The sequence below is a fragment of the Atractosteus spatula genome, chromosome 5, assembly GCF_055471065.1.
Source record: "Atractosteus spatula isolate fAtrSpa1 chromosome 5, fAtrSpa1.hap1, whole genome shotgun sequence".
NCBI classification, from domain to species: domain Eukaryota; kingdom Metazoa; phylum Chordata; class Actinopteri; order Semionotiformes; family Lepisosteidae; genus Atractosteus; species Atractosteus spatula.
The window spans coordinates 62,362,452-62,376,351 of NC_142710.1; the positions used below are offsets into that span (position 1 = coordinate 62,362,452).

Consider the following 13,900-nt stretch of genomic DNA (forward strand, 5'->3'; position numbering starts at 1 on the left):
GATCTGTGCTCCTGAGCTGTGGTGCCTCTGCTTCTGCTGCTGCTTGCTGTTGCGCAAGATGGATCCGAGCGATTCGGGCTTCCCTTCAGAGTCTGAAAGAAGCAACACCGATTGCTCTCTGAAGCACCAGTCTCCCATCGAGGATGACAGTGGGGTTACAACGGATGATGGTGGAAGAGAGACGGAGAGGGACGCCTTCGCTTCATACAGTGATGGAGGAGACGACAAGTCTGAGTGCAGTTCGCGGTCTCAAACGGCAGTAACTGCAAACACCTCTCGGAGCAAAACTGAGTCCTTGTGCTCATCTCATGTTGTCACCTTTACAGTCAGTATTGCGATAGCAATCCCTAAAGGTATTATTGTCTGCCATACTATATCAGAGACAAATGATGGAGTGGGGAGTGAGTCCTTGTAGTTCCACTGTTTTTCAAATACCTTATCCAATGAAGAGGTGCAATAACCAGGCAAGACAGAATACCCTCAGGACACACACACACACACTTACACAGGCGTATGACAGACAATTTAGGGGCACCACGGCGTGTTTCCTCCTGGTGCTCCAGATTCTTCCCATTCCAGGCCACAGGGAAACTAGCATACAGTAAATACGACCTGGTGAAGATCTGGTGACAGAATGCATGAAGTTTTAGTCTTGAATGTTGAATTTCTGCCTTCGCTATTACCACTACCTACACCCTCTTGCTGTTTTTTTTTTTAATCCTTTCATTTTCTTAGGGGGCTTACAATTAAAAGAATAGAAATGAAATGTTTTAAAAGAAACAATACCAACAGCCTTGCCTTATTTTCAGCTTTTGTTATTTGCGTTTGTGTTTTTTTAAGGGGAAGAGGATGAGCAAGGTCTTGCTGTAGAGAAAGAGAGGAAAAGACCCAAGAATTCCAGTGGATTTGTAGAATCCCCTAAAGCTCAAGGTTACTACCACATTGAATACTCCCTCTTCCCTGATGACCCTGAGCCAACAAAAATTGATTTGGTAATGTTCGGATTAGCTGCAAAAATCTACATGGAAAACGAAACCAAGGTACATCATAAGGGTTTTAGAGCTTAGATTACAAGAGTAAAATTGAGATCCTGGTGGTGTCTGAGTCTTGTTGCATTTTTGAAAGGTTTTTACGTTGATTTGTTTTCCAAATGCAAAAATGCTGGATTCAGAACCTTGCTACATATACTGTGCAGTGACAGAAAATCACTTGAAAATAAAGGACCTCTAACTAAGGTCCTAGTTTTTAGTAAAAATTCTATCATTTGCAATATTACCCGTTCACCACATATCTCTGCAAGGTGTTCCAGCTTTCTCAAGAGCTTGTGTATGGTTAAACTGGACTGGATGTGAACTGTTGTGATCCGGGAAGAAAAAACTGCAGTCGAGTATTTTTGGCAGCTGTATATCCCGCAATGTCTTCTTTAGAGATCAGATACACCTTCCTCAAAGCAGTACTGTGTGCAAAGGCTATTTGTCTTAATGATTGATTACATGTGAGATTTCGGCTTGAAGCTGCAATTACAGTTTGAAACTGACAAGATAATTGTCATTATAAAAAAAATGAAAAAATGAGGCGCTGGCATGTGGAGATTGTTGCTGATTGCTCAAATAGGTTGCTTTGTGACCCATGATAACAAGTGAGTAAATGTGTGCATGAAACACGACACTTTAATGACTTTAACTTCACACTACTGCTTTGAAGAGTAGTGTCCCTCAGGACCAGGTTAAAAGAAAGTCAACCTCATGCAATTTGCCCTAACTTTGTTTTTTTTGTAACAACTGCGGTGTATAGTTTGTGTAGTATAACATATATAATTTCTAACACATAAGAAATAAGAAAGACTATAGATGTGAGGAGGTCATTGGACTACCTAGCCCTTTTATAGCTAGTGGGTGGTTAGTTTCCTCACCTTGCACCAAATAAAAATATCTACATTAATGGTTACAAAGTAAAGAAATTATGGAAAAAAAGGGGATAGTTGAAGATAAACCTTCAATATAATATTATTAGGGAGTGAATGGCATGTGTTTTTTTTTTAATATGATTAAGTTTTGTCTGGTTAATGCATCCAAAACAGTTTTTCTTTTTAAGTTTTAATGGATCTGTGCTGGTTTTAAAATATTAACCACCCCGTAACTCCACCGCGGAGTTAATGAGCTACAGTGGTATAGAGTGACCTATAATTGACAATGTGACAAGACAGGAGCATTGTGAGGTGCTGCTTTGTCATCTTGCCTTTCGCTTTTGACAAAGTAAGTTCAAGTGAAATGCCACGGAGGCACTTAACTTCTGTCTGCTTGCGCAGCTTTCACTTGCTCTGTTCTGCAGACACAGTATACCCAGGCTTGCAGGATACTGGCCTCGTATCGTTCACATCAAAGATTTTGGACAGAAATCGAGGATTTGCTTTATTCAACACAAAGTCATGATTGTTTCACTCACTTGTAAATGTCTATAAATTAATATTGTGGTGATTCCTATCTTCAGATTCTGAAGCCTTGGCAAGAGGGAGAGCAGATATGGCTTGGATGGAGCCAGTCCGTGGAGCTGAAGGTCACTAGGGAGCTCCTGCTAAAACTGACCTCTCACAGAATCACCTTTAGGGTATGGGACACTAAGGACAAAGTGTCAGCCAAAGCCAAGTATGATAGACCCAAAGCCTTCAGATTGCCACAAGGAAAGAGTGGGGAGAATCCAGATAATATTGGTACGTTTTTTAAAACACCGAGTTCCTAGATTCCAGAGTAGGAAAAGTAAACTATTAAGCAATATCACCTTTAAATTCATGTCAGTATATTCGTGTCATTCTAGAAAAATCATTGTTTTGATCCTGGTACACTGTATTCTGTTAAATAACAGTGCTGAACTGTCCTTTAAAAATCCCTAATCACTTATAATGACTCAAAGGCACAATTTTGTTGTGACCAACAAAACATTTTCTGAGCGAACCTGCTAATCACTATCCTGTGTGGAAGTCCCGAACGAAGAAAGCTAGACAGCAGTGGTGAAATCGTTCATTCTTTTCAGTCGAGAGTTATGGATAGTGGCTGGTTCTTGTGATTCACAGCTGATAGAGATGTTAAGAAGAATTTTTTTTTGTAAAGCGGACAGCTTTAATTATCCTGTGGAATGTATTTATTTTTAGGTGGGCTGCAAAGCATGGTTCTGAAACAGAGAAAGCTCTTTGAGAAGGGACAACCAAAAGCTAGCTACACTGGGAGAAAAGAGAAAGGTTTCATTGAGATGGATACTGAAAGGCAGTCTGAGCTGAACTGTATAGCAGGTAGGGATGTTTAAAACAAAATACTAAACATTTGTTATTAAAAGCAGCCTGGAAGCAATTTAGAGTAACCAACGCTGTCAGGTTGTTTCTTAGTATCCGGAAGGAATGCACCCAAGATATTGGTGGTGTTTTTTTAGTATGTATTCATCTATGCGCGTGGCATCTTCTCCATGTAAGTTTTATTTTTTACATTAACATCATTTTCAGCTGAACCCAAATGTTCCGCTCCTGAAATTGGCATCAGTGAGAAGCTCTCCTCTGCCACTGGGCTGCATGGTCATCTGTCCACAGCTTCAGAAGGGGAAGATGTTTCTCCCCAGAGGTATGGAATGTTCACTGTTTACAACCTGGGGGAAAGATACATTCCTAAACTTGAACTACGCTATGCTTGCTTGCCATTAACATAATTGCAACCATGTGCCTTTTACTGAATTTGTCATGATTGTGCTCATGTTTCAGGGCAATTCACCTTTGACCCCATTCTTAATCACTGTACCAGATGGCGTACAGTTTTTAGGTGTACAGCTTGCTCTCCAAAAAGAGTTCGTCCAAATTCACTAAGTTATAATATTCCCCCTTTTCATATCACTTCTACAGTTGTATAATCTACATGTCCCCCCCATCAAGTGGAACATGATGAAATTGCATTGGAGTATAAGTAAAAGTAACATTCAGTATGTCTCAGAAATATTCCTACATTATGCACTTTCTGACTAAAGACATCATAACATTAATATTTTTGTGTTTTGCATGGAATAAATGCAATATCAGCATAACCATAGGAGGTCAGCATTCATGCCCTTGAAAATATTGCATTCCTGTTTGTAATTTTAAGACAAAGAATTACCCAAAACAATCAAGAGTTTTGATTGTCGTACATTTTACTGTGATCTCTTTCTGAAAGAAAGGAAGGTTACCAGAAGATGTGCTGTATGTGCTTAATGAAAGACAAAGTACAAAATGTGACTTCCAATGTTTCGGCCATATGATAATGTATGACGTTATTGAACCAACAAAATCTTCCCTATAACATTTTTCATTTTGACATGGCTTTTGTTGAAATAGACCTGAGCTGCACTGATTTATATTGTCTTTACTTAGAAAGAAAACACAGGTCAGGTGTTAACTTTGTGTTCCATGCATAATTCTAAACAGGTGCTATCTCCTCTTACAAGGTAGAGACGTTTGGGGGAAAAAAATCTGTCATCACTTAGTTTACAGTAATACATCAAATTGGTGTGCATCTGGTTTAGTTTTGAACTTTGTATGAAATGGTGGGTTTATATGAAATCACCCTGTTCTTATTGTATAACCATTTGTATTTTTTTAACCTTGCAAACCATTTTCAGTTTACATACAGTATACATGATTCAAAACAATGAAGAGAAATTGAAGTTTCTAAATGTCTTCAAAATACAGTCCTTCTACTTTGCAGTTTATGGCAAATTGATTACCTCTCGATTGTGCCAGAATACAGTAATCATTAAAACGTGCTTTGGAGACTGATTTATCAGTGGAAAACCAAAGTTGTGATAAATGGGACAGTTCTGTAACTTAAAAGGTAACTAAATATTACACTTTCTAATATGTTATATTGAAATTATTTTTTAATTAGCTTTCATAATTTCATCATAGTGTACTATGACTCTGTAATACAAGAGTGTTTATTGTAAGAAGTAATCTGGGGGGAAGGCAACAGTTAAAGCTGCAGTGCACTTAATTTCTGTACTGGCACAAGAACCAGCCCTCCTTTAGTAGTTGGAGAGGCACATCTTTTATTAGATTAAACTAACCCCTCATATGACACTCTGAAACTACTTTATTCAGATACCACCCTATTAAAGTGTTTTATGAACAACAGAATTCGGGACAGTTGCTTTGCTTGTGTATTGCCAAAAAACAAGTCCTTCAAAATACTGCTGCTGAGAAAGCTGGACAGAGCAGGCCTACTCATAGCCTGCCATGTGTGTCTGCTCTACTAAAGCAATCCGTTGAAGAAAATGCGTAGAAAATGTATGCAGTAATTTAATCAAGATTCCTGTTTGTCTAAAGCAATGATTGAAGGCTTAAGTGATGCTGTGATTGCATGACTATCGCATGTCCAAAATGGGGTTGTGGTGTAATATTTAAAGCTGACCATAACAGGACATCACTTGAGAATAAATCAAGAATAAGTCAGATCAAATCCATCTGGGAGTAAGTTAATGAGTAAATACATTAATGTTCATTTGTACTCAGATCTTTAAGCTGTTTGGGGGATCAAGAGGGTGCTCTTCCTGACTCAAAGAGTGCGAAACTGGAGGTCATTCCTGAACACAATGAGCAGTCTATCACACTCAGACCAGCAGAGAAGAAGTCTGCTCTGGATCAGTCTAAGACACTGAAACAAATCAGCAAAACAGTAGTGTGTAAGTATCTGAACGAAACTAAATCGGCATATTTACATTAATGAGCAAGAATGTTTTCAGCGTAATATATTACATGAAATACCAATGTACAGTATATAGTGTTTATTATTTATTGTTTCTGCCATTTCACAGATCCCAGGAAGAGCAGTTCTGCAAGAGAAAGAATTGAGGGCACTGGCAGACGTAGAGCTTTGTGTAAAGAAACACTGGAAGGAGTGGCAGCAGTGGAGTTGATGAGGAAGAATGGTGTTGCAACAGCTGAGTTGGATCTAATTCATTTCCTTGCAGGTACCTTCGTCGAGACCTCTAGTTTGTACAGTTCATATGGATCTGCAACTTCTTTAACACATCTTACGTCAAAATAAGACTTCTCCTATTTGGAATAGGAGGAATAAGAACGGTATTTTTGACTTTGTTCCTAGAATTCATCCCCCAAAGAGCCAACAGTTCTGAACTGGGAGAGCAAATTTATAATAATTAAGGATTTTAAGATTTAAGATATTAAGGGGAACATGTTTGAAAGCTTTTCCATTATGTTTAAAAAAATACAAATATTTTCTCTGCAGGGAAAGTTTAAAAAGCATTGTTTTAATTAGGTAAACCTTAGTATAAGTTCCTGTTTCTTCCAATTTATTTTAAACCTTTATGTTGCTTAATAGCCACTCAACATATGCAGGTACAGTATATGATTTTTATAGTGAGGTGGATTGAAAATCTTGATTTCAGTGGCCATAATGCTCAAGGAGAACCGCATATCCTGTGACAAAACAGCAACATGTGTTACATTTCCTAAATCCTTCTGTCTTTTGTAAGAAAGTTTCATGATGCTTATATTGATGTTGGTGCCCTTTGTAAGACTTTGATGTTGGCTTTGGGGGAGTAGTGCTAAAAAATGTTCTAATTGCCTGCAGACTGGCACCAGATTTAGCTTGTCTACTTCACTGTTCTCTTTTGATGTGTTTCACTAACTGCCACAGTGGGTGACCTTGATGAAAGCCCTTTCTTGTGAAAAACAGCCTCGCGCTCATAAATTGGAGCCAGACAAATCAAAATATTTTTGGGACATGAAAGGACACAATTGTATCCGAGAGCACAAGAATTGAACAATTTTTTTGTTTTAGACACATTGAAATTTGACAATAAATTCACGTGCATAATTGTGGACAATGTCTTGCTATGTGTTGTGAAATTCTAGAAGTGTAAAACTACTGAAATGAAGCAAACTATTTTTTTTTTCACAGAAAAAGGCACAGCCTTGATGACTTTTCTCAAGCTCATTGTGATAGAATAAAGCTTTATTTTTTTAAACGCAGATGTTTACAATTATCATGTACTGTTATGTATTCTAAATGCCACTCATTGTATCGTAACTCTTATTGCAGTAAAATGGATTGTTATCCTAGTGTATACTTTTATCAAAACATTAAATTGAAAGGAGTAAGAATGTCATTTTTACACTGCTGCTGTGTTAAAATGTGGTTCAGCACCACAAAACAATGCAAATAAGAATATTCAGCACAATTATTTTCCTTCTTTAAGCTTCAAAAGATCTAACCTTCAGTCTTTTATCAGCTATTGCAAACTAGAGAACACGTTCAGAGGGTTTACCTATCTGCTCAAGCGTGGAATTGTGTAATTGGTAAAAGTTGAGGAGCATCAATCATTTGAAAATCTCTGGTTTCTATGTCCTTGTCACTCTACACTTGCCTCGTTTAGTATTGTTGAAAGCCATTGTCATGAAACCATGGAGAATGAGTTTTTGTCTTTTTTGGCTCTAAATAAAAATAAAAAATGTGTAGTTCTTCATGTCTCCAATGCATTGTTCTTCTTATCGTAAATATCTTGTTTATAACATCAGACGATAAGCAAGCAGAGATGAGATTAGAGATACAGTATATTTTTCTGCTCCTTCAATATGATGTAAAGGGCTTTCCACAGGATCTACCACTTGTGTTTCTTATTCATACATTTTGAAATGGAGACACTTGGAAAAGACTATTTCAATATCAAATTATCATTGGCATGTTTTATCCCATGTTTTTAGAAAAAAAATGCAGTTGCTGTGGAATATTTTTTTGTTCCACTCAATTAAAAAAAAATACATGATATATTTTTGCTTTTTTTTGTTTCAGGTGATAAATCTGTGACAAATTGCTTGAATAGCTCCTCTCCTGATGTTCGAGAAGGCTTTTGCACGGTCTCTGTTGATAAATCTCTCATTTCGGAGGAGCTCAGAAGAGAACTTAACCCTCTTGTTATCAAAATAGAGTCAGCTACATCTATGCCAACATCTCCTGTTGCTATTCACAAACTAAAGGTAGAAACTTGTGACATATTATATTTCTGATTCATGTTTTCTGAATTATAAACTTCTTAATTTATTTTCTTTTAGTTTGACATTAATTATGGAACAAGAACGTTTTGTACACCATAATTCATTTTGTGGTATATTAAGTTTTATGTTCCCTACATTCAATAGCCAGTGCTTAAAATGTGAAAGAAAAACTTTGTTATTCCTCCTTACATTCAACAAAGTTTGATGAAACATGACAGTTTCCTTGGAAAATTATATACTGTCATCCCTACTTACAACTCAACATAATTGCTATCACATTTATGTCGGAGAAAAAAAACTTAAGTTTTACTCTGGAATGGAATAAAGTCAAGATATATTGAGTTCAGAATTGCTTGAGTTTGAAACACCCATAAAAAGCATTCCATATGAATTGTCTTTGTGCTGATGTTTAAAATCAATGTGATGTTTTTGTGCTAAAATATTGCGTGCCTTTTCACATTATGTCGTTTTTTTAGTTAAAACTTATGAGGCCATTAATAGGTTTTTTTAAATGTTTGTTTGTTTCTATGGATAAACAGATTTTATTGAGATAGGAGACATTGTACAGAATTTTGCTTTTTTTAAAAAAAAATACATCTGTAAATGGCAAATGCAGATACTTTGTCAGTTTTATGATTTTCCCCTCCAATCTTCTGCCCAGGAAATCTGTGCACCAGTATATTGCTGCTATAAATTCCACAACATGAACACCCATCGGACTAAAGGTCGACCGCATGGGACACATGTGTACTTCAAAGATGTCAACGTCATCTTGACAGGCCTGCTGAGCCCGGGCGAGCTGCGAGAGTACCTCAGGGGTACCCCTCTAGAGATCGAGGTGCATGACAGAGACCGAAAGAAAGAAAAGCCACCCACAAAGCCGGCGCTGTTTGGCGCCGAACCTGAAGACAAGAAATTAAGCTGCGTAGGTCTCGTCAGCAGCAGAAGAACGACTCATAATCCCTTCAAACACAAGACTAGATCATATGATCCGTACGGCATCGCGAAGGTTGACCTCTCTGATCTGCTACAGGGGGAGACGTCTTTGAAAGTGAGGGTGCCGATCCATTCTTCACCTCCTCCAGACCCAACGGGTAAAGAAACGAGTGGATGGGATGGTAGGATCGTTGGATTATCAGGTTCTGTAGATGGCCCAGAGGATCCCCCTCTGCCCACAGGCCATTACTTGGATTCCAACTCTCAACTCAAAATCAGCATTGAAGTAACTTGTCCTCTGCCCCAGGAGTTGAACATTGCCGAAGGACCGATATCAGATTGCCCTTTTGGACGCATTATTTACATCTTCAGATACAATAATACTTCTGTCCTGTCCCAGCTGAGGGCTGAGATTTCCAGGATCAATGCTGCTGCTTTTCAGTTGCATTCTTATCCCGACAGCTTGATTGAAAATGCTCTGTCTTGTTATAAACTGAAACCCAAGGAACGAGAGAGCAGGAATCTGGATATTGTGACAGGTTTTCACGTGCAGGATGGGGAAATCCACCTTTTCATTTTAGAGGGGCTGAAGAGCAAAGCCATCAGACGATTGTGGGAAAACATACCAGCAAAGTAAGGTTATTTTCCCTTGACTCAGTATGTGAGCAATCTGAAGTGATGTTTATGTGGCCAGTCTATATAAAAATGGAACAAAGTGGAATTGCTACTCTAGGTTGAGTATAATGAGAAAAACAGGTGAAACATTCAAGGGTGGCATTAATGTTCTCTAGCACAGACAGTCCTTTGGATATACCTGTAGGTTGCTAAGCATAAAAAAAATCATTCAGTTTTTTTTTCTTAAACTCAGAGTTTAATTTTAAGTTTTTACTTTGGGTAAAAATTCCAGCCAAACCATTACGGTGATGAACATCATCTTCCTTTCCTGTCACTTGGAACCTCTTGCATTATCAAACCAATGTAGTTATGAGTAACAGAACCACGATGAGTCCAAATACTTTAGTTTTGCTGTAATTCAGATCCAATTACTTTTGTTTAAAACAATGTTAACCTTTTTTCGATTACAGTGAATTAAAATGGTTTGCCTGTGATACGTTACAGGTCTTCCAGTGTTGATGTGGGACATGTGGAAGTCCTTTATAATTCTGAGTTGTGCTTCCAGCAGCGGCTGTATGCTACACTGGACATTAATGTCTGTCAAATCCATCTTCATGAACCCCTGGCGGATATAATGAGGCAGCCTTTGCTTTATGTAAGAGATATGGTTCCTCTGGCTTGCTTCCAAGCTTTGTCACGGTATGTGTTTTTTATTCATTTAGTTTGCACTGCACATACAGAAAATGTCTGCTTGTAGTTTAAAGCAGCACAATTTCAGTTCACAATTGAAACCACACTTGGTTAAAAAATTAAAGTTCCTGTTAAAGAAAAATAATTCTTTTCAAATGCACATTTGTTTCAACAAATGCACATAGACATTTGTTGTTCCAGAAATTTGTTTGTTTATAATATTCAATATCCAGCTACACCAGCACACAATAAATTCAATATTTAATATTGAGGGCTCAGCCAATGTGTTTCTAAACACATTCATACATTGAATCTAATTGCAAAAGAAAAAAAATTATGTAGAGGTAGATGTTTCATCTTTTTACTGCCCAACGCTATTCCTGAATGAAATGTGTGTGTCATAGACTAGACCTCATTTGCAAAGCGAAGAAGCTCAAAGATGTCGCGCACGGCAATTTGTTCCCGTCAGCGGAGATGATTCTCAGCGTAAGCAAAGAGTTTGGGATTATGGAAGGAGGTAAAGAAGCTTCCAAGGAGCTCGGGAGAGCCCCTGATCTGGAGGGCGCAGAACGTTTAACCCTGACTGCCAAACCGAAGCCCCAGCGCAGCCCAATTGACACGCACAACATCGAGTATGTGCAATGGAAGGCCAAAATTTTAAGCGAGCACCAAGGGCTGCAAAAAGATTTCATTAAGGTTGGTGTGAAGGTCAGCTATTGCATTGTTTTTATTACAATGGAATAAGCTTGGTGGGGTAAAAACACAGACAAGTAACTTTCAAAGTGAGGCTATGAGTTCCTTCTTTCTGTAAGGGCTATCTCTCCATCTCAGTGATCTGAATCTTTTTTATTTCTTGTACCGTAAGAATAGGGGGATGCCTGCGTGATTATTTGCCTCAAATTTGACTCATTAACCTCATAAGGGCCATCGTTACTATTCTTTAGATAGCTCTGACATGTATAAAACACCTATGTCTGATTCTGGATGTGTACTAAGCAGAAGGTTTTGCCTGTTAATTCCTTTCAAGACATACAGAACCATGTGCAGCACACTACCCTCTGTTCCACGATATCTTACGGCAAGAGTTTGTGTTGTTTTCCTTGATGATGCAGGATAATATTGAAGAAGTGCATCAAGCAAGTATGAAAATACAAAGACCGAAACCTGATACAATTGCAGCTTTACCCGCTCCTGGAAAGGAGGCCCACAACTACAGTACTCACGCCCTGAACTCTACAGAGCAGGCAAAAGAGCTTCTGCGGAGAGAGATGGCAAAGGTAGGAGTGAAGATCTAATTCTCTTTTTTTTTTTTAACCTCCGAGTTTATCCAGTAGTTATTAGAAACTCTCCTCAGAGCTCGGATAACAGTTTTGTCTGTAATTGTTCTTAAAGCAGTGCCAATCAGAAGCTTAGATAAGATCTTACTTGTGTTACCAAGTGGTTTTAAATAACTTGTGAACATAACAAGTAAAGCTTCCACCTGGGTGGGGCACCACACTATTTCATTTGTTACCTTTTGTATTGGGCAAAAACAGTTATTAAAAAAAAAAGAATACAAGTTTTTGAATCTTGTACTATGCACAGATAAGTGAAGCTATTCATCAAGCATTTTTCTCCTCAGTCTCACAAACTCTTTCTGAACTGATGAGAGTAAAGCTATTGTTCGCCCTCCAGGATACTTCACGGCGATTCACGTACAGCCAGGAGTACTTGTCAGCCACAGCTGACCCCGTGGACATCGAACGGGAGCTGAGGGCTTCTGAAGCCAGATCAAAGGCTGCTTGGCGTACCTGTGATGGCTTCACATACCCTGGATTCAAGAGCAGCATTGAGTCAAACGAACATCACAGAAAGCCTGATGAAGCACACATCGAGGAGCTGAGAAAGGTCCTGTCAGGCGCCGTGATTCAGTTACTGAGACCTGTCTGTATTTGGTTTCACGGCGGTGTTTCCAAAAGGGAAATACTACTTTTATGGGAATTCCTCAGTATTTATGCAAAGGGATTGAGTTTAATGGCATTCTTGTTCCCAGGGACCCGTCGTATGAAACGGTCACAGCATAGGAGAGTATCGTGTAACGCTAAATGTGACATAGGTAATTCACAATGATTGATACTTCTGAATTGTTCTGGTGAAGCTCTGGTATGTGATTGCTTTATTGAATGTAGTCATCACATAATGATGTACCCCTTTGAAGGCAAGGAGTCTGTCTAAACAATTACACGCAGTGCTTGAGGACTCGTTCAGTAATTTTATCCTTGAAAAAGAGGATGGTTACAGTGTATAAATACATAATCATCCTCCTAGTGAGTTAAATGCGACTTGCGTTTGAAGGATGGCTATACTGTATGTAGAGATAAGATGTCACGTATTTAAAGGCAACTTTAGTTATTTTTGTACTTGGCTTAATGTACCACTTTCAAGACTTTTCCAGCACTTTGTCATTTCAAATTGCATTGCTAAACTAGGAAGTTTAGAGCAAGGAAAAAAAACATCATACTGTTATTTACCCCTCAGAAAAAATTGTGCTCTGCACAAAATATGATTAATTTTGTTTTTCACAGTGACAAAACCAAATCAGTTGTAATTAAATTTTCTGTATCCTTTCTCAGCCCTGGAGAGAGAACATTCTACATGCAAACTCTCTGCAGCCTACGCTGTCTCGTGACAGGTGGAGCTGGAGCAAACGGAATGAGGATTTTGAGCTGTACAAAAAGCCCCCACCCCTCTTCAGTCCCGTGCCGCCAGCTTCAATGTTCCTGGCAGGTAGATTTGAATACCTTCTGCAGTGACTAGATTGTCACCTACTCTGCTCTTTTTTTATCAGGTCATTTTTCTGATGCCAAATTGTTTGGTGACCAAATCAACAACATAATACAACAATGAAATACAATACCCTAGTTGCTCATGTTCACATTAACAGCAGTACACTATGCAGTACCTAGTTGTACAGTATATGCCTGAAAGATATGCTACTGAATGGTGGCATTATTCTTATCTAATTCATAGGATCAGTGGCCAAATTACTAGGCTTACTCTAAGTTAATTCATCTTGATGTAGTATGTCAGATGTAGTATTCAATGGCCAGAAGCTCTTTCTAATTTACGTTCTCTCCCCCAGGAGATCATCTGCATGATGAGCAGCTTCAAGCTGCCAGGAAGCAGTATATGAAATGGCTACGTAAAGTGCTGGCTACTGATGACATGAAACTCAACAGGTACTCTTTAGAGTTTAAGTGTCACACAGTTGGAGGTAACATGGACAGATTCCAGGAACTGCTGAAGGACAAACCCGTGAAATATTCCCTAAGGAGGCCAGGAATGGTCCTCAAGGTAAGTGAATCTTATACTCCAGGAAAATAAAAATGAAAACGTAGCTTTCACCCTGCTCATATGAAGAATGTTCAAACAGACTATGTATTTGTGCATACAATTAGATTATAGATAGGCCTACATTAACTTTGATTTAAATTTTGAATGTTTTTCCTAAAAATGACCGTGACCATCACAACTTGTACATCAGACAAATACTGGCAGAAAATATGAGTATAGCACTAGGAAGAGCTAGCAAGCTATACCATCACTGCTAAGGCATTTGAAACATACACATACACACAAAGAGTTATAGTG

General features: G+C 38.4%; 1 protein-coding gene across 1 annotated transcript in view; it reads left to right on the forward strand.

Moving 5' to 3' along the window:
* cfap92 (cilia and flagella associated protein 92 (putative)) overlaps positions 1-13,900 on the forward strand; it is a 15,931-nt gene continuing 2,031 nt past the window's right edge. Inside the window, exons 1-15 of the mRNA XM_088916431.1 lie at positions 1-353; positions 841-1,040; positions 2,491-2,710; positions 3,149-3,286; positions 3,494-3,608; positions 5,525-5,694; positions 5,827-5,982; positions 7,827-8,011; positions 8,691-9,598; positions 10,085-10,279; positions 10,675-10,966; positions 11,383-11,547; positions 11,945-12,157; positions 12,883-13,036; positions 13,392-13,603. Coding sequence (XP_088772557.1) covers positions 59-353; positions 841-1,040; positions 2,491-2,710; positions 3,149-3,286; positions 3,494-3,608; positions 5,525-5,694; positions 5,827-5,982; positions 7,827-8,011; positions 8,691-9,598; positions 10,085-10,279; positions 10,675-10,966; positions 11,383-11,547; positions 11,945-12,157; positions 12,883-13,036; positions 13,392-13,603 — 3,618 coding nt within the window. The 5' untranslated portion in view covers positions 1-58. The remainder of the gene's footprint in view (positions 354-840; positions 1,041-2,490; positions 2,711-3,148; positions 3,287-3,493; positions 3,609-5,524; positions 5,695-5,826; positions 5,983-7,826; positions 8,012-8,690; positions 9,599-10,084; positions 10,280-10,674; positions 10,967-11,382; positions 11,548-11,944; positions 12,158-12,882; positions 13,037-13,391; positions 13,604-13,900) is intronic.